The sequence below is a fragment of the Panicum virgatum genome, chromosome 5K, assembly GCF_016808335.1.
Source record: "Panicum virgatum strain AP13 chromosome 5K, P.virgatum_v5, whole genome shotgun sequence".
Lineage (NCBI taxonomy): Eukaryota > Viridiplantae > Streptophyta > Magnoliopsida > Poales > Poaceae > Panicum > Panicum virgatum.
This window is the reverse complement of record NC_053140.1, coordinates 5,787,013-5,807,416: the sequence shown is the minus strand read 5'-3', so window position 1 is coordinate 5,807,416 and position 20,404 is coordinate 5,787,013. Positions and strand designations below refer to the sequence as shown.

At 46.0% G+C, this 20,404-nt stretch overlaps 1 protein-coding gene and 1 long non-coding RNA gene across 2 annotated transcripts; one reads left to right on the top strand and one right to left on the bottom strand.

Moving 5' to 3' along the window:
• Positions 1–7,482: 7,482 nt before the first annotated feature.
• LOC120705885 lies at positions 7,483–9,056 on the top strand. Its single transcript, XR_005688094.1, has 2 exons — positions 7,483–8,863; positions 8,941–9,056. It is a non-coding gene; the product is annotated as an uncharacterized LOC120705885 (long non-coding RNA).
• A 3,539-nt stretch (positions 9,057–12,595) lies between these two features.
• On the bottom strand, positions 12,596–14,784 carry LOC120705883 (pentatricopeptide repeat-containing protein At5g66631-like). Its single transcript, XM_039990421.1, has one exon. The coding sequence runs from the start codon at positions 14,747–14,749 to the stop codon at positions 12,854–12,856; it is 1,896 nt and encodes a 631-aa protein (XP_039846355.1). The 5' UTR covers positions 14,750–14,784; the 3' UTR covers positions 12,596–12,853.
• Between the last annotated feature and the right edge of the window lie 5,620 nt (positions 14,785–20,404).

Sequence of the window (20,404 nt, the reverse complement as noted above, 5' to 3'; positions counted from 1 at the left end):
ATGCTAGGAACCTATCCCCTAAAGGAATCCATCTAACTCTTACTGCATGGAGAGATCGGGCCATAGGAGTTTTGAAAGTAATACCTTTGAGATTTTCTCACGCGAATCGAAGAGGAGATGGAAGGATTGGATCTTCCAATGATAGGGAATCCAAAGAATACCAACACGATGAAATCCCACGGTCCAAACTTGAGATCGCCTTGAGATATTTAGAGAGGAGAGTGGAGGCGTCGGTGTAGAAGAACGAAAAGAGCCTAGGGTTTGGGGAGGCTGGTCCAACGGGAATATAAAAACAGGTTAAGTGCTTGTCGGAAGTTCCGACGGCTGGTGGGAACTTCCGACACCCTTATAGACAGCTTCCCGAGGGCCTCAGATACGAACAAGAATGGAACTTCCGACCGGTACAGAAAGCGGCCGGCCGAGAGCCCTGGGTCGGAAACAGAGACTTCCGACGCGGCGTCCAGACGAGCCCGCAGAAGCTTGCACACCAGCCGCGGCGTCCAGACGAGCCCGGCGGCCTCCAGGTTGGCCACATCTCGCGGGTCCCAGCCGAGGAGGCGAGGTGGGTGATGACGACAGTGTAGGTGCGGGCGTTCGGGAGAGCGCCCTCGCCGACCATGGCGCGGAACACCTCGACGGTGGCAGCGTGGTCTCCGTCCCGCGTGTGGACCTCGATGACGACGTTGTGCGCCTCTGCAGGGCGGCCGGGAGGGAGCTGAAGGCTTCGAGCGCGGCGGCGCGATCCCCCACGGCAGCGAGGAGGCGGAGGCGCGCAAGTGGCGGTGGGGGAAGCGGGAAGGAGGCGAGGTGGGCGCGGAGGGGAGCCCGCGGAAGAGGGAGAGCGCGGAGGAGGGCGTGGGCGTGGCGCGGATGGTGTGGAGCGCCAGTACGCCACCACGGGGTCGTCGGACGGGGGAGGAGGAGGGGAGGAAGCGGAACGGCTGAACTGGCCTCTGGGCCACCCGATCCATCGGGTTTGTGAGATGGACGGTGCACACATCTCGTATCTTGTTAGTTTTTATTTTCTTGAAAAGAAAAAGGGGAAAAAATCAAACGGTGTTGACTTCCTGGACTGCTCTGTGGGACTCAGTTTCATCAGCATAAACAAATATGACTAGCACTAAATCTATCTATATATACTATAAGGATCCATGACAATTGAAATATTTCTCACCAAATTTAGCCCCCATACCCACCTCACAAACCCCACTTTTGGGCCCACCTGAAAGCACCCAAAGTAGAGAGATTCATGAAAATTCAAGTAATATTCAAATGGTATTCTCTCATGCAAGCAAGGATCAAAGAGATGAAGCAAACCAACCACAACAAGATAGTGCATTTGATGATCAGTGGTATTCGTCTCATATGGGTGAAGATTGGTTTTCATATTGGTATTCATTGTCTTCACCAAGCTATTATAATTGGACTTCATGATGCTAGTTGGAGAGTTAAATTGGAATATAATGACTATCCTCTACTCCAACATAGCAAGGTGAAATTGCTTGACATATGCATTCATACTACGCTAAGGACATGATTAGTGCATATAGTCATATATAGTGATCATTCATGAAAAATAAAATAATTTTAAATGTTTTATGATGCCACTATTGCTTCTATGCTTGATATGATCTAGTGGTAACATATGACATGTTCATGAGCTAGTAAACCCAAGTAGTTGATCTAGAAAATTAGCTTTCAAGTGTTTACCTCAACATTGTCAAGATAACCCTTAGAATGAGGTGTGAAGAAGCGTTATTGGTTCAAACCGAGTTGAATTATTTGGGCAAGTAGTCTAGATCAAGTCAAAGAGAAAGAAGCGCATGGAAACAATCTAGTTCAAGAATTGGTTATCAATATCAAATTCAACAAAGTGGTCCATCATGATTTTACAAGTGATACTAGATTCAACAAGAGGTATATCATTGTATCTCTACAAGAGATATATATGGTCATATAAGTGGTATTCATTCAAGTAGATCTAGAACAATAATGGTGGTTCCACAAGTGATCCTCAACTTTAAGTGATCAATTCAAATCAAGAAAGCTACCCTCATCAAGAAGAGCTCAAGATTCAAATAGATTGACAAACACTTTAACATAGGGGGAGGAGCCCCACTACAAGGTATCAAGGTCAAGGATCCTACTAGTGTCCTACATGTGGCATTTCAAGGTGGTCTTCATGCTTCCACATGTTGTTGTTACAAGTGGTGTCAATTCCAATCAACTTGAAAATGTCCATCAAAAATTAAGATTCAAGACTCAACCATCTACCCAAGTCCAACTCTTTGTATCAAACCACAAGCGCTTCATATGATTGCCTACAAGGGGTATTCAAGTGGTAACACTACAAGTACAAAAGGTTCAACTTCAAGTGGTAGCCATTGATCGTCACATGACAAATTTCTTGTGGTTTCGGCCCTTTTTATGGTCATTGATGACAAAGGGAGAGAGAAATGAATAAAGATATGAATTATCCTTGGATGACAAAGGAGGAGATGAGATGAGAGTGCGAAAGATATGAATTATCCTTGGATGACAAAGGAGGAGATGAGATGAGAGTGCGATCATGGATCATGGACATGGATCAAGAGGAGCAATATTGAGGAGGATCAATATTCTTGGACAAGAGGAGCACACAAGTAGGGGGAGCAAGCTCATGAACTTAGTTGTTTGCATTTGATATGTGCATATTCATATGCTCGCTTGCATTTGCATAAGTTTTAAATTTATATATGCATTGCTTGTGTGTGATGTATGCTAGTCATAGAACTTGATTGTTGATTTGATAACTAGCATGCATAGATTGTAGCTAGACATTTTTTTATAAGTGAATCAAGAGCCTTGCTAATATTGTTGATCTCATGAGGTATCTTGAGATTTTGATGAATGTCTAGTTACTCATTGATGCTAAGGAATGAACTTCAAGGATGCAACTCGAATTGGTATCACGCTTCAAAGGTTTATCCTATATACCTTAGCATCACTTAGTAGTAATAACAATCCCATAAATTTCATATTTATGCATGTGTGTGAGTTTAAAACCAAATCTCTTGAGCACACATGTAGGGGGAGTTATCACTACCAAGTCGGATTTTTTTTGTGCTTATCCAATCCTTTACAAGTGGTCTTAATGGTGGATAACAAACATAAAATCCAAACCAAGTTAGCTATTTACACGTGTGTGAAGTGCTAGCTTGGAATATGCTTAATTTCCATACCTTTGTAGAGTTGTCATCAATTACCAAAAAGGGGGAGATTGAAAGGCCCTTGTTTGGTTTTGGTAATTGAGTGACAACTTAGGTGGACTAATAAGTGTTAATGTTGAGATGCACAGGAGATTAGTCCACACAAAGACACTAGTATAAACAACATGTGCCATGGAGGAGAAATGGCTAAGGGTTGATGCTATGCTCATATAGTGTGATCGAAGAGCTCATTGCATATGAGACATGACATGGAGTTATGTGACCAAAGTGGAGAAGATCAAGACAAGGCTTGGCTTGATGGACCAGTTGCAATGGAGAAGGGCAAGTCAAGGCCTTGAAGCGAGGGACCGCGAGGCGGTGAAGCTTGGGCAAGATTTGGTGCCGATGGACCGAGGCAACGGTGAAGAGCGAGCAAGGTCAAGATCGATGGACCAAAGAGGTCATGTGATGATATGGAGTGGATCATACCATTTAAGAAAGATCAAGCCAAGTGTTGACTCATGATGATGATCAAAAGGCTTGATGAAGTTTGGTGCTTGTGTGGCATCAATATTTGGGAAGATGAAATGAAATGCGCAAGGCAAAGGTATGACTTATAGGGCATTTCATTTCATCGGTCAAAGGTTGTGTAGAGAAGTGCATGACCAGATTTAGGATAGATGGCCGTACTATCAAGTGGGGCAAACTTGTTTGCATATCGGTCATCTAGTGCCACTTGAGCGATCTAACATTGCGATGTTGCTAGGATCGAGTGGCGTGGTGAGATCAAGTAAAAGTTCTTTGAAAATGATTGTGAAATGCTAACACACATGCACATGGTGTTGTTCACATGGTGGTGTTGGCACATTTGCAAAGGAGAAGGTGTTGGAGTTGTGGTTGATCAACTTGTGGGAAAAAGAATTGACGGGCGGACGGTCCGGCCCTGTTGTGCGGACGGTCCGCTAGTTTAATTCTTTTTGTCCAGAGAGGTTGCAGCTCTGTTTGGGCTTGAAGGCCGTACTGCGGACGGTCCGCTCCTGGGGCGCGGACAGTCCGAAGGTGTTTTAGAGAAATCGTCCAGAGAGGTTGTTTCTCTGGCTTGGACTGAAAGGTTGGACTGCGGACGGTCCAGCCCATGGGCGCAGACGGTCCGCAGGTCACTTAACAATTTGACCAGAGACGTGTTGGGTCCCTGGTGGGATTTAAGAGTGAAGGGCGGACGGTCCGCCATTGGGGAGCGGACGGTCCGCCGGTCAGTTGAGAAAATGATCAGAGACGTTTTTGCTTCTGGTGGGTTGCACGTTGTAAAGGGCGGACGGTCCGCTCAAGGGGTGCGGACGGTCCGCCCCTCAAACTTTAAGTTTGTCTAGAGACGCTGTCTCTCTGAGTGTTCAGAGTGTCTGAACGGCGGACGGTCCGCCAATAGGATGCGGACAGTCCGTGAAGGTCTCTAACGGTCGACACTGACACACAATCATTACAGATCTAGCCGTTGGGTTTGAATGGCGGACAGTCTGGTTTTTGTGATGCGGACAGTCTGCGAGTGCTCTGTTTCGACGGGGTTTTGAGGTAACGGCTAGTTTGGGGCCTCCCTCTATAAATAGAGGGTGTGGCCGGCCATTTGAGGGGGCTGAGCACCTTGGGGACTTGGTGTCCATGTGTGAGAGTGCTTGAGAGCCCTCTACTCACTCTAACTTGATAGTAATAATCCGATCGAGTGAGAGAGCGATTCTAGTGCAATTGCTTTGAGAGATTGCATCGAGTGGCACTAGGTGATCGTGTTGCAAGCCGGTGTGCTTGTTACTCTTGGAGGTTGCCACCTCCTAGACGGCTTGGTGGCAAGAGGCTCCGTTGAAGCCCGCAAGAAGATTGTGCGGTGCTCCGGAGAAGAGATTGTGAGGGGTATTGTGCTCACCCCGCGGGAGACGCGAAGAGCAACTCTAGTTGAGCGAGACGTGAAGAGTAACAAGTGGTCCGGCCGGATCATGTGCTAGAGCTCGGTGTGAGCACTCCACGTGGGAGAGTGTGACTTGAGAGTCACCACTAGCAAGAGGATCGGCGGCAACCTTGGAGCTTGTCTCAACGGGGATTAGCTTGGTGGCAACCAAGTGAACCTCGGGATAAAAATCACCGTGTCAATTTTGTCTACTCTTCTCGGTGGTTTGCATTCTCCAAATCATAAGCCTTGTATTTACATTCTTCTATATCTTGTGCTTGTGTAGTTGCTCTCTAGTGATTGGTTAGCTTGTGTAGCTTGCTAATCATCTTCTTGCTTGTGTAGCTAGAAGTAGAGATCCTAGTGTAACTAGTTAGCTTGTGTAGCTTAATTAGTTGCTCGTGCTTAGATTGTGTAGCTAAGCAAGTTGAGCTCTTGGATTTGGATTGTGTATCCTTGTCCTTGAGCATCTAGTGAGCTTAGGTTTGAGTTTGTGCTTTTGCTCATTAGAATTGTGTAGGAGCTCCCCCGGTTTGTGAAGTACTAGCGCTTAGTCTTGTGTGACTTGGCATTAGAATTGTTAGGAGAGTTCTTACTAGCTTGGCACTACATTTGCTTTGTGTAGGATCTTTTTGGAGGTGCCTTAGAGTTATAGTTAGAGGGGTGAAGTCTTGGCTAAGCGAATAGTTTCAATTCCGCATAAGTTTCGGTTAGCCGGTGCAATTAGTTTTAGAAAAGGACTATTCACCCCCTCTAGTCCGCCATCTCGACCCTACAGCCCGTCCCTGCCCAGGCGGGCGCGGACGCCCGTCCCTGCCCCGGTGGGCACCCGCGCGCGGCCCGGCACGTGGGAGCGACGACGGTGGGGCCGCCCCCGTTTAGTTGCGGCGCGGGGCAGCGGGGCCGACCGGTGGCAGCGGAGGAGACCGCCGCGCCCATGGCGGCTGCGAGAAGAGGAGCAGCTCGGGCCGGCCGCACCTCTCCCTTCCCAATCCCCCCACCGCCGGCGTAGTGGTGCAAGGGCTCGGCGTCCACGTACCTTCGGCCTCGTCGCGCTCGCCGGCCCCTCGGAGGCGACGGGTTCATCGGCTCCTGGCTCTCCTCGGAGAGGCTAAGCCACGCTCCGGAACACAGGTGCGCGAGCTCACCGCTTCCATGGCGTCTCATCACTTCGATCCGAGTAAAGGAGTGGATCGGCTCTTGTTCGTGCTTGCCTGGTTCGAAGATCCCAATTAAGGTTAGGGTTAGGGATGAGGACAAGCAAGCTTGAGTCCCCATGCCAAAACTGGTTCATCACAAGGTGGGTTTACCCCTTTGTCTCGGCTAACCCTCGGAAATCATGGAGGGATCAGAGTCCGGGTGCGCATCTCCAGGATTTGGGTGGCCTCCTGATCGACGAAGAGGTTATTCAATCCATCCCCCAAACTGTAGTTCCACTGTCCATACTCCATACCAATTGACTGATGATAACCATGCTAGCCCACTTCTCGTGCTTGATTAACATTTTTTCTTGAGTCTCAGCACACTGATTTTAAGTTATTTTTTCTTTTACTGGTTTCAGGGTGCAACTATGCAAGCGCGTGCATTTGGCAGCAACATGAAGCGGCTCAAAGACAGCTGGTTGAAGGGAAGGTCTACGCCTTGTTTGATTTCACAGTATGCCCAAGAGAGCATGAGTACATGGACTGTAGAAACGCCTTGATGGTTTACTGGAGCATATAAGCTTATATATATACATCTTGTATGAGATGTCCTGGTTTCCTGCTAATTCAACATAGTTTTCCTAGAATACAAAATAACTTCTATACTGGTTGGTTTCTTAGTATAACTGGTAATAACTTCTTAGTATACTGCAGTATGTCATTGACAAAGAATGAAGAGGAGATTACCTAGGAAAAACTGTTCAGGTGAGATCTGGTTATCAGAATATATGATTCAATGCATTCTGTAATAACGGAAAGGTGCCATTTTTTAAGTTGATATTCTCTTTATCAGGTTGTGCCACACATCCCATATGAAATACAAGAGTGGATTGAATGTGTCGCAATGAATCCAATTGATGGCACAGAAGATCGATGTCTGTGTCATAGAACTTGGTGGCACAATAGGTAAAAAGCCATTCTGCATCATTGCAGCCAATTGCAAAGTAGCATATTATTTTGCTCAATAGTTCCCATAGATGCAAGCATTCCGGTGCAGGAGATAAAATATTTTCAACTCATAACAACCGTGGCATTCTTGATGCAGGAGACATTGAATCAATGCCTTTCATTGAAGCATTAGGCCAAATTTTATATCGTGTTGGTAAGGAAATTGTAAGCTCCCATAATTTTCTTTTTTTCTTTACATATGTTTTTACATAAGGATGTTGCTTCAATGTTCATTTTGTTATTAAAATCAATCTCCTACTGACGCGATTTTGTGAAATCAATCTCCTATTGATCGACATGGTGATGTGCAATTAGGTACGCCTCTCATCACCTCTCACAAATGCATTCATGCGTGATATATGCTTGATAAAAAGACGGATTGAAAAAACTGTGCTTGATCAAATCATTGCTAACACAGTTTGGTGGCAATCTATAAACACTCAAACAATAGTACACTTTTTGGTTTTCATACTCTACTTACATAATGGGGTTCATAAAGGAGTAGTAATATGTTTGATTTTTGCATGTTGTCATTTATAAGAGAAAATCAAATTCTTGAATTCGTAATAACACTGCAAGGTGGGTTGGAGACAATGTTAATTAAATATTTTCACTAAGATAAATGACAAGATAAGTCTATTTTATGTGGTGAAAAGAGGCTATAATTTCCATGGTTGGAGAGAGTTTTGCAAGAGGATATCTATCCACTTACGAGATATTCTTATTTAGATTAGAATATCATTTTAGGGACTAGATGATAAGTTCCAGTAAAGTCTTTCAAAAAACAAATGTTCAGTATCACAACTTTTGGGGTGTTTTTTTTGGAAAGGGCTGGTTTGAAGATTATTTTGACTAGCGACAGTATCACAACTTCAGCGGACATTGAGGAGGGCTCAGACAATCTACATGCAAGAACAAATGTTGTTTGTGCATATTGTCGCTCACTCACTATGGTGTGATTTTCAAAAGTTGGTCTGTATGTGTATGTGTAGAGTTATAACCTAGGTATGCCTTTTCATTTTGCACATATCAGCAAAAATTTAATCAAACTGTTAGGTTTGTTATAGCCAATGTAATCTTCGCATTTATCATGCTTGGTGCTTTACTTCCACAATGCCATTATCATATTAAAAGTAGTGTCAATGGGAATGATAAAAATGATATCATAAATAAATTCCTACAAGACCATTGTTGGTTTGGCGCGTTGTGCTCTGGTCAAAGAGCTATTTACTGATTAATTTGTGGTTACCATGGTACTATACGCTTTGGCAAAGTAAGTGACTGACCTTATGCATCATCTTCTTATTGTGAAGTCAGCTTGCTTAAGGTGTCACTAAAGTTATGCAACTTATAATTTCAATTGTAGGCATCAGCATCAAGCAGCCTAGGGAGAAGGTCACCTTACTCAGAAACTCTTTTTTTTAGCACCTGCAATACCATTACCACTCAAGCTGCAGGAAAGCATCCCTTCCTAACACTCTACTCAGGCATGCCTTTGCAACTTGGTCCTTCATTGCGGAGACTTTTCTTTTCCTGTATGTTGGTATGGATGCGCTTGATATCGGAAAGTGGGAGTTTGCTAGTGACAGGTCATTTAAATGCACGTCTTACTTATAAATACCTTTTCTATTTATGAATACTCAGCTTTGTTGTTTCCGATTTGCAGCCCTGGGAAATCCATTTGCATAAGCTCAATTTTGCTAGGATTAGTTCTGGTGGGAAGAGCTGCTTTTCCCCCCACTGTCCTTCTTGTCCAACTTAATGAAAAAAGACACCTTTGGAAAAAAATAACCTGGAGACAACATGTGAGTAATTATTTAGAACATTTTTCTATTGAAATTACTTTTTCAATAGGATAATCTTAATTGAGTTTTTTAACAGACCATAATATGGTGGGCCGGACTGATGAGAGGGGCCATGTCCATTGCTCTTGCTTAGAACAAGGTTTGTTTTCTTTGCCTTGGCCCACTTCACACCAGTTCCTCTTGAAGTATCCTTTAAAATAGAAAGTGTCCACTTTATATTTTTTATTTTTCTGATTTACTTTAAAATTTCCTAAATAGAAAGTGTGGGTATCCTTTTTCACCCACCCTTCTGTGTGAGGAGCAGGGGTTGTAGCATAATGGGCAATGCTGGTTGCCTCCTATTATGGAATTCTTTTTCTACTTTTGGCTTCTCAGTCAGCAGATAGTTTCATGCGCTGGTGGCCACTTCATGTTCCCGTGAGATAATTTCCCAGTAAATAGTTTTACTGGAGGGTGCCACTCCTTGATTGCATTTGCACTTCCTGATCTTCTTCATGCCTGAGATTGTATATTAAATACTTGCATATTTGCTTGTAGCTTGCAAAACTCACTTCCATCTGCTATGCAGTTTCCTGCACTTCGAGAGTTTGTCAGTGGTGGAAAGCCTATCTGGGGATCGAGTGATAAATAGACGGAGCAAGCTAAAGAGTTGGTGGAGTACCAAGTATTATTTTGTTTCCTCCTAATTGTGATGATGATTTGCTAATTAGAACAAACAAGAGGAGTTAAAAGTTTTTGATATAAAATTTATAAGTTAATTTTTTATGACAGATTGCTAATGTAGGGAACTTCGATGGAGATTATTAAGTCTCATATTTAACATTGTGCAGCACTATTTCAGTTTCATTGTTTCATTGATTTCGCTTTTCAAATGGGTAGTGTGTGTTGGTCCCTCATAATTCGTCTTCTTTTTCCAATATATCCAAGTGCCGGTCTATTATAATTTTCCTTTGTCTGTATAAGTGGGAGCTCTAAACCATCATCTTCGTGTTTGAAATGTGATGTTGAGAGGAGGCATGCGAAAGGAGGACGATGACATTGGAAGATGGCAAATGGGATACACTGATGGTTAGACTAGCACATGGTGGGATCAGACCTCAGGTCGAGATGTGATAGAGAATTGGTTTTTAAAGGAAGATGTGGGTTCAGAGATGAAGGTTTTTGTCTGAATTTGACTTATGTAATGAAAAAAATAAAATATCTGTGTTAGATATTTGTATATTTGTCTCATCAGGAAACTTGGACTTACAAATTGATCTAATGGAATCTGTTGCACAACACAGATTTCACTGGAAAAATGCAAATCATGTATGACATTGTGTGCTCCTTTGCATTGAAGATTTATTTGGCTTTAAATATAAAGTGGTTATTTCCTAATTTTTTTAAAATATGTACATGTCGCATGTGGACCTATGTTCAGTGGTTGTGCATAACTCATTTTGACTGATTAGTTGTTCAGCGAAGTAGGGAGATCGATACTTGAACTGATTAGTTGTTCAGTGATTGTGCATAACTCATTTTGAGTTTTATAATTTCTTGATGAAAGTAGCTTAATATCTAATTTAGATTTTTTTTCATGGTACACGTATTGCAGAGGAGATAATCCACTCTAAAGACTCTCACACAAATGTTTATTTTCACAACTTTGATCTCATTGCTTATTTTCACCATATATATAGTTTATTTAAAATATTTATTGCCACTAAAATTTAGTGTGGTTATTTTTTTTTGCAATATTGTTTTTCAACCACGTGCGTGCCGCACGTGCACACTACTATTTCAGTTAAAGACTCTGATAAGTTATAGTGTTTGTAAATATGAAGACTGGTTATTTAGGAGATTCATGTGCCATTGAGATGTACATTTCTAAAAACTACCTGTATAAATACATGTATTTTTTTGTCCAAAACAAGCTAAAAGTGTGTCTTTTCAGCCGGATAAAACTGATTATGTGTTGTATTTGTTGACTTTTGATGCCACAAACACTTGGAAAGAGGGATGACGATGAACGGAAAAAAAGGAAGATTGACCATCAGTTTTCGGATGGAAAATTTTTTAGTCTTATTTGCTCTTTCTCAAATTGGCTTGGTTTGGGAGTATAGAAGCGGGAAAGGTGCATAACCGTCAATAATAAGGTCTTGATGTTCCTCCTGGATTCAGATAACCATGAAAATGGTGAATACGTTGGATGTTGTTCGAGTATGAAGCCTGGTAATTTAGGAGATACTAATAATGTTGAGATGTACATTTTTAAAAATTGCTTGTATAAGTACATGTATTTATTGTCTAATGGAAGTTAAAAGTCCTTATGGTGCATACATCTTTATCATAAATATAAAATTATTGTTTGTTAAATTTTTTGAACATAAGATGCCGCATGTGGATTTATGCTAGAAATCTCTTGATTTTAAAACATGTGCGGCACATGGGCACTACTAGTCACCGAAATAAAGCACCAAAGTTACCTTCTCTGTGTTGACTTCCTGGACTGCTCATTTCAGGGGCAGACAATGCAGAACCCAGAGCCACCCAAACATAACCAAATGTTAGCAGCATGTCACAATTTGTTAAAACACAGCTACACGTGCAATCACCATTCTAGAGTTTGAAACCCAGCCATAAACCATCCTTGCAAAAGTGAAGCACAAAACAGTCGAAATCATGCTCGTTGCCCAAATCACTTGCCGTGAAGTACAACACGAACAAAATTTAAGGTAGAGATTGGATACTCACGGCGTACACCTCCCGCCTCGAACCGCCCATCCATTGCAGCATTACGCAAATTAAGAGCAATTCCCCCAACTGCGAAATCGAAACGAGGAACAAGCTCAGAACCAGGGGCCGGCATGGGTGTACAGCCATTTTTGCCCCCCAAAAAAACGAAGCAAGTATGATACGGTCGATCCGAATACAAATAGCATACGTTAGGGTTTGAGGTGCTCCGTTTCGCACAGCCGAAAGGGAAGAGAAGGGGCGAGCATACCTGGCGGTGCTCGTCGCCGGCGGAGACGTGGCGAAGGCGCCGCCTTGGCCGAGAGAGAGAGAGAGAGAGAGAGAGAGAGAGAGAGAGAGAGAGAAAGAGAGAGAGAGAGTTCTTTCAATTCGATTCGAAATAGAGGGGCGATTTGGGTGAAGCCGTGAAGGTGAATGCCCAGCAGGCCAGCAGCCCATCGGGCCATCTCGGTAGCAGCGTATTGCTGTTTTTTTTTTTAAAAAAAAGTCGGTGTATAATAACTAATCAAATAACGAAATTCCTTTTTTTTTGAAACACAATAACCGTCAACGCACCATATAGCTGGTCAGCTGGAGCCTTTGATCTAATAAGATTTTCTTTTCGAATTCGATGATAACGAAATCCTTGATTTACTTTTTTGAACTTAAACAACTAAACGTATTTTGATTTTTATTAAAATAGTACTGCATGTCGGCGAAGGGAAGACGGACAATTGACGGGGTGTGCCTTGGTAGAAGGAGACGGCGCTAGTCTCAGGCTCTCAGCAACACGATCCCGGTGGGTGAAGAGCCGAAGAACACATTCCGGTTTTCTTTTTAGAAGACATCGAACACATTCTACAGCAGAATTGCATAAGGCAGCAGCAATGCCTGCCTCCAGCACTCGAGTCAGGACTCAGAACTTCGCGTGCAATCGCGCTGCAAGTTTATCATCCTCGTCTCGTGGTGCCACGATTCTGTAGCTGCATATCGAAATGTTACAGCGAGTTTGCCATTCTGGAATCTGAAGTCCGAGATCAAGCACCAATGCCACTCGGCTCATCACCCCGTTCCAGCATGAGCATCAAGCTGAGCGAAGCAGCCGGAGTAGATGTCGAGCACCTTCGTCAAGTCCGCGGCGCTGGCCGTCCACACGTGCCCCGGCGACGCCTCCGGGAGGCCGCCTGCCACGTCCTCGCACCTCTCCTCCACCAGCGCCGCCTCGCGGAGCTTCCCCTCCCGCCACAGGCTCTTCACCAGCAGCGCCTTGGTGGGTGCGTCGGGGGTTAAGCCGGCCGCGCGCATTTCGTCGAACACCCTCAGCGCGAGCGCCGCGCGCTCCCGCTTGCAGTATGCCTTCACCAGCACGCTGTACATGTACCCGTCGGGCTGGAGCTCGCACTGCCGCACCAGCCCCAGCAGCCGGTGCACGCCCTTGAGGTCGCCGGCGCCGGCCAGGTGCTCCATCAGGCCGGAGAAGGTCTGCAGGTCTGGGAGAACGCCACGCGCCATCATCTCCTCGAGGAGGTCCATGGCGTCGAGCGCTCTGCGGCATTTCGCCATCGTCCGCAGCAGCGACGAGCAGAGCAGCACGAGGTTGGGCCGCGAGATGGGGCCGCAGATGGACTCGGCCTCCCGGAACACCCTGGTCGCCGCGTCGGCCTTCTTGGAGAGGCCGTAGAAGTCGATGACGAGCCGCACGGTGGCGAAGGGGAGAAGGATGCCGTCGGCCCGCACCTTGGCGAGGAGGCGCTCCACCAGCTCGACGTGCCCGGCGCGGGCGAGGATGGCAACCATCCTCGCCACCGTGTGGCGGTCGTGCGCGAAACCGCCGGGGCGGCACGCCACCCAGCAGAAGAACTCCCACGCCGTCACGGCCTTCTTGAACGCGCGCAGGAGCTTGCACACCAGCCGCGGCGTCCAGACGAGCCCAGCGGCCTCCAGGCCGGCCACCTCTCGCGGGTCCCAGCCGTCCAAAGCCCTGGCGAGCTCGCGCGGGTCGAGCCATGGCTTCAGGCTCTGCTTTTCCCTGTTGCCTCTGTCCCTGTCGCCATGATTGGCATCGCCGTCGTCGTCGTCCTCCTCTTCGCTTTCTCCCTCTCCCTCGACGTCGTCCACGGCATACCCGATCCTTGCGTTGGGTGAAAGCTCCTCGACGAAATCCTCCGTGCCATCGATATGACCAGCTTCCCGCATGGCGGCGATGGCAGCGCGCATCTGCGGCCCGGGCATGACGCCATCGACGGCCGCCATCTCGCGGACGAGCCACCGGAGCTGGTCGAACCTGTCCGCCGCCGCGAGCGCCTCGGCGAGCACGTTGTACTGCCGGGTGGTCCGCCGCACGCGCAGCGAGGGCAGGACGCGGAACACCTCGAGCGCCTGGTCCGCGAACCCCGCGGAGGCGAGGTGGGCGATGACGACGGTGTAGGTGCGGGCGTTCGGGAGCGCGCCCTCGCGGACCATGCCGCGGAACGCCTCGACGGCGGCGGCGTGGTCTCCGTCCCGCGCGTGGAGCTCGATGACGACGTTGTGCGCCTCCGCAGGTCGGCGCGGGGCGGCCGGGAGGGAGCTGTAGGCTTCGAGCGCGGAGGCGCGGTCCCCCGCGGCGGCGAGGAGGCGGAGGCGCGCGAGCGGCGGCGGGGGGAGCGGGAAGGAGGCGAGGTGGGCGCGGAGGTCCGGGAGCGCGGCGAGGGAGGCGAGGCGGGCGGCGAGGGCGTGGTAGAGCGGGAGCGGCGGCGGCGGCGCGGAGGGGAGCGCGCGGAAGAGGGAGAGCGCGGAGGACGGCGTGGGCGCGGCGCGGATGGCGTGGAGCGCCACCACGGGGTCGTCGGGCGGGGGAGGAGGCGAGGAGGAAGGGGAAGAGGAGCGGAGGCGAAGGCGGAGGGAGTCGATGAGGCGGGCGCGGCGGAGGTAGAGGGCGACGCGGGTGGTGGCGGCGGCCGCGGCGGGCGGGGACATCGCGTCGGCGGAGAGACGCAGCCGGCGGCGGCTGAAAGCCTGAAAAAAGCCGAGGACTGAAGTGTGTGTGGGCTACTTACTGCGACCGGGATGGCTGAACGGGCCTCTGGGCCATCCGATCCATCGGGTTTGGGAGATGGACGGTGCACACATCTCGTATCTTGCCAGTTTTTATTTTCTTGAAAAGGAAAAGGAAAAAATTCAAACGGGCATTTATCCCTAGAATTTGAAATCTATAGTTGAAGAACTAAACTTTGAAACAAGTTATGCAAACCATCTACTTGGGATGCCTTGTTGCTGATTGTTTCCCCGCACATTTGATTAATGATATGTCACTTGACGCAGCAAGCAATTCTTCCACCCAGCGAGAAATGAAACGAACCTCGCGTATTCCATATTCAAATTTGAGAAGCTGAAGCACCTACGTTAATTGATGTGAAAATAAAATGAAAACATTTAAAGACAGCAGTTAACAGACAGGGTATTTGTTGCCAACAGAATGGAACAACTAATCAAATGCCGACCCACGACTAACTTTAAAGAAACAATAACCAATATATAGGTTTGACGAGGCATATGTTAAAAGAAAAAAGTCTACTTAACCCCCTGACCTATTAGGGGTTGTCTACTTTATCCCTCAAACTATAAAACCATCTATTTTACCCCTAAACTTTCAAAAACCATCTATTTTACCCCATAAACTTTCAAAACCGTCTATTTTACCCCCTAGGCAGTTTCTAACTGTGATATTGCTACAGTACTTGCGGTTTTGTCCTTTTATTTATTTCCGCTGAATCTTTGAAAACTTATAGTAAATCATAAAAAATCATAAAATGAAAAATCTAATTTTATTGGACTCCAAATGAGTAGATCTACACAGGCCTATAGCAAGAACACAAAAACAACTGAATGAACTGACTCAGAGCATTCAATTAAGAACAACTGAGAACTAATGTCACCAACATAAGAATTTCTCTCTCAATTTCTTCCACCACTCCCTATGATTCTCTAGCATGCGATACAAAAGAAAAATACATCAATTGAACAAGAGCGTGTCATCATCTATTATCATGCAAAATTTGTGATGAAAGGAAAGTTTGTGTTAGATGTAACAAAAAAGGAGCAATTGCGTTCTTACCCCTGTTTTGGATCTCAATTGTGATTTTACCCCTACTTTCTTTCACTTTGCATTTTTACCCCTACTGTTTGGAAACGAAGCTTCATTCTACCCCTACTCCGTGACAGCACTTAACGGTGTCAAAGAAGATAATTTTACCTTTGCGAATATACCCTTACTTTTTTAAAACTTTATGAATATATCCCTGTTATTTGTCCTGTTATTTTCCTAGCAATTTTGGCCCTCATTTTCTCAATTCTTGCTTACTGCTGTTGCAACTTGTTAAGTTGAATACCGTGCTGAGTCAACTTGCACAACAAAGAAAACAAGGACATGAAAAGTAGCAACTAGCAAGTGACAGACGGAACAGCAGATCCCTCTCCACGAAATCTTGCACCGGTTTTGCAGAACATAGCAGATCAAGGAGAAGAGGAGGCGTCCAACTTTGATCTGGTCTGATCTGTTAAGGGAGTATTACCAGTATACCAAAAAAACACAAGCATTCACCTCAGAGGCTTTCAGGCATATCGTTGAACACCTTGCCTACACGACCAAGACACATCACAGGACCGGCACAGCACGACCCCCACAGCATTATAGAACCCTTAGACCCTGTTTGGTTGCAGGGACTTTTTCATAAGTCCCTGGGACTTTTGGGACTGAAAACTCAAACAGGGGGGATTTTTTGGGGCTAAAAGTCTGTTGGGGGCTAAAACTGTAGAAGTCTCTCAAGAGGAGCTTTTTGAGACTTTTAGACTCAGATTCCACCCTACTCCTGCCCCTGGTCCACACGCGACCACCCGCTCCCCCGTGATCCACCCACCCGCCGCTCCCCTGTGACCCCCTCTCGGCCGCTTCCCCATGCCCCCCTCCCGGCCCACCCCACCCGATGCTGTACATGGCGCATGCAGCTGGGTGCATGCATGCATGGCCCAGGGAGGTTTTGGCCTCCCGCAGATCCCGCACGGAGCTCGTTGCAAGTGCATGCATGTAAGGGGTATTTCGGTCCTTTTATTACTGTAATTAATGATCTCTAGTCCCTTTTAGTCCATCAACCAAACAAGGAGGGACTTTTTATTTTAGCCCAGAAACTACAATTAACACTGGGACTGTTGGGAACCAAACAGGGTCTTAGTGTTCCTAATTGATCGGCAAACTCACTCCTCACAAGTTCCGACAAGTGGAGAAATTGACACGCAGTCCTGAATAAACCAAATTCACACACAATGCTTGGCCTTTCCCTTTCACCCCTAGACTTAGCGCCACCCGAGCCTGCCTCCCGAGCTTGCACTACGCGCCGCTCATGCCTGCCCCGCACAAGCCGCTCGAGCCAGCCCTCCCGTGCCTTCCCAGCACCTGCCCCTCGACCCTGCCCTATGCGCCTGGGCCTCGAGCCTGCCCCCGCGCTTGACCTGCACCAGGCCGGTGCAACACCTGGGGAGGGCGAGCGCGCTACCCTAGCCTACCCCGCGCGACACACAAGTCGTGCCTGGCTGCTGGGCCGCCCCGCGCCGCCGCCGCCACCTAGCCGATGGGAATCCCAGGAGAGAGAAGCTAGGTTTTTGTCAAATATCGGAGAGAGAAGCAATGACTCAGGGCCACCCCCCCTAGAGGAGACAAGGGATAAGAGGATAGAGGGCAGTTTTGTCTTTTCAAGGTTTTTTATTTTTTTAAAATTCGCTAAATCTTGGCTGCGGCTAACGGAGTGAATTCTAGAGGTAAACGGAGGTTTCACGATGAAACAGTAGGAGTAAAAACACAAAGTAAAAGAAAGTGAGGATAAAATCGCAGTTGGAGTTTAAAATAAGGGCAAGAACGCAATAATCCCAAAAAATAAAAATCAGCATGTCGAACCCGCAAACAGTAACATTGAAAAGCATATTTCACTTTTTTATTGCGTCTTACATGAGTTTCTACTACACGTGAAAATTTGCATGAGGGTAGAGGATGATATGAGCTATCTATTCATATTTTTGTTGCAGTTTTAATGCATATTCGAAGTGCTATTTAAGTTGGTAACACCAGATCTCTTCTCGCTCCAGCTCTTCTACGGCATGTACTATGGCTTTTGCCATTCTACAGCTAGCACTGCCTGAGATTGTAATGTTCCTTTTCGATTTTGCACATTGCCACGTATATTATGTGTTGAAAGTAGCAATGTATATTTGTGAGAAGCTTCTAGAAGATTAGAGAGTATGCATGAACCATGATTGTCATGCTTAATGGTGAAATGGGGAATACTCTAGGAACTAGATATTTGTATGGTTAGATAAGCATGAAAATTCTAGAGTTAGATATTTTGTAAAGAAGGGCGTAGAAGATGGACACATGTCAAAATCATATGAGCCATTGAGTCCTATAAATATGGGGTGCTCCTCTCCCCTCTTGCCATATCATGGGACAATTGATTCAAACTTGTACTAACAAGTCGAGTTAAATAAGTACTCAACTGGTATACATATATACAACAAGATGAGAAAGAGACGGGGCGGTTGATTCGGAGAAGTCAACCTCTTGGCCACCTACATAGTGCCACTAACAGAACCCCGTTCCAAAAAAAAGCTCCAAGCATCTCCCAGTAAAAATCATTCGAGATAAATTCTCCAAAATCTCAACAACCTTAGCATGGTGTCACAACAGAATCTGGTACCACAAAAGCTCCATCCAAACATCAAATCCCTTGTTGTTTCTTTTTCTAACCAAATGTCAAATCCCTTGTTGTTTGTTTTTCTGACACTTCATGGACGCTGCCTCCTTCTCCAAATCATACAGCCGCTGACCCAACCTCTCCCCCATACCAAGTCGCTTCAACCATCAAATTCTACTTCTTGTCCTCCAGATACCTGAACCAGCACTCCCGCCTCTCTGTAGTACATGTTGAAATATCCTTCTCATCCTTGTCTGACACTAGTATCACCTCAATAGTTTCATTCTTAGGTGGGTCAAATATGAACTATATAAAATGAACAAAATAGTTAACAAGGCACAAGGATGCGTTATTATCCCTACAAAGGCATATAAGAAAGAATGAAAATATGAAAAATATAATTACAGATAGTAATAAAAAAATATAAAATTCAATATTTTGTAGGCATTACAGGGGACATAGAAAATTGAGATGCATCACATAGGACTAAAAAATTGGCTCTAAAAAAATCCATCATCTTACCCCAGTCAAAATCTTTCTCTTTTTCTCCTTTCGCTTCTCCTTCTCCTCCTTTCGCTTTCGCTCCTCCTCCTCAACAAAAAATGAGCGACTTCTTGACGTAGGTAGGCTGGCATAAGCAGGGTTCCTTCACCCGCATATTGGATCACATTATCCACCTGTTTATTTAGACGGTCCATGGAAAATCCAATTAGTAGTTGCATGTGTTCAAAATAGCAAAATCAAAGTTAGAAACAGATTAGATACATTTCAATGCTTTATCTTTGCATTGGCATGACTTAAGGTACTGAAAGGCCCTTGGTTGGTTTTGGTAATTGAGCGACAACTTATGTGGACTAATAAGTGTTTATGTTGAGATACACAGGAGATTAGTCCACACAAAGACACTAGTATGAGCAACATGTGCCATGGAGGAGAAATGGCTAAGTGTTGATGCTATGCTCATATAGTGTGATCGAGGAGCTCATTGCATATGAGACATGACATGGAGTTATGTGACCAAAGTGGAGAAGATCAAGACAAGGCTTGGCTTGATGGACCGGTTGCAATGGAGAAGGGCAAGTCAAGGCTTTGAAGCGAGGGACCGCGAGGCGGTGAAGCTTGGGCAAGATTTGGCGCCGATGGACCGAGGCAACGGTGAAGAGCGAGCAAGGTCAAGATCGATGGACCAAAGAGGTCATGTGATGATATGGAGTGGATCATATCATTTAAGAAAGATCAAGCCAAGTGTTGACTCATAATAATGATCAAAAGGCTTGATGGAGTTTGGTGCTTGTGTGGCATCAATATTTGGGAAGATGAAATGGAATGCGCAAGGCAAAGGTATGACTTGTAGGGCATTTCATTTCACCGGTCAAAGGTTGTGTAGAGAAGTGCATGACCGGATTTAGGATAGATGGCCGTACTATCAAGAGGGGCAAACTTGTTTGCATATCGGTCATCTAGTGCCACTTGAGCGATCTAACATTGCGATGTTGCTAGGATCGAGTGGCGTGGTGCGATCAAGTGATATCCTTTGAAAATGATTGTGAAATGCTAACACACATGCACATGGTGTTGTTCACGTGGTGGTGTTGGCACATTTGCAAAGGAGAAAGAGTTGGAGTTGATGTTGATCAACTTTGGGAAGCAAGAAAGGTCTTTTGGTTTTCTCCGGAAATTAGGTTGTCTCTTGGAGTGGAATACTGCTTTGATCCATTGTGTTTTGAATCAAGAATTCAGTTGGGTTGTGTAGCCCTCTGAATTAGCTTTCCATAGAGTCCAAGATCACCTAATTTGGACATCGGAGCTAAGAGTTATGGCCGTTTTACCGAGGTACATTTCTGCTGGAAATAGACCTGCGGACGGTCCGCCCTAGACCTGCGGACGGTCC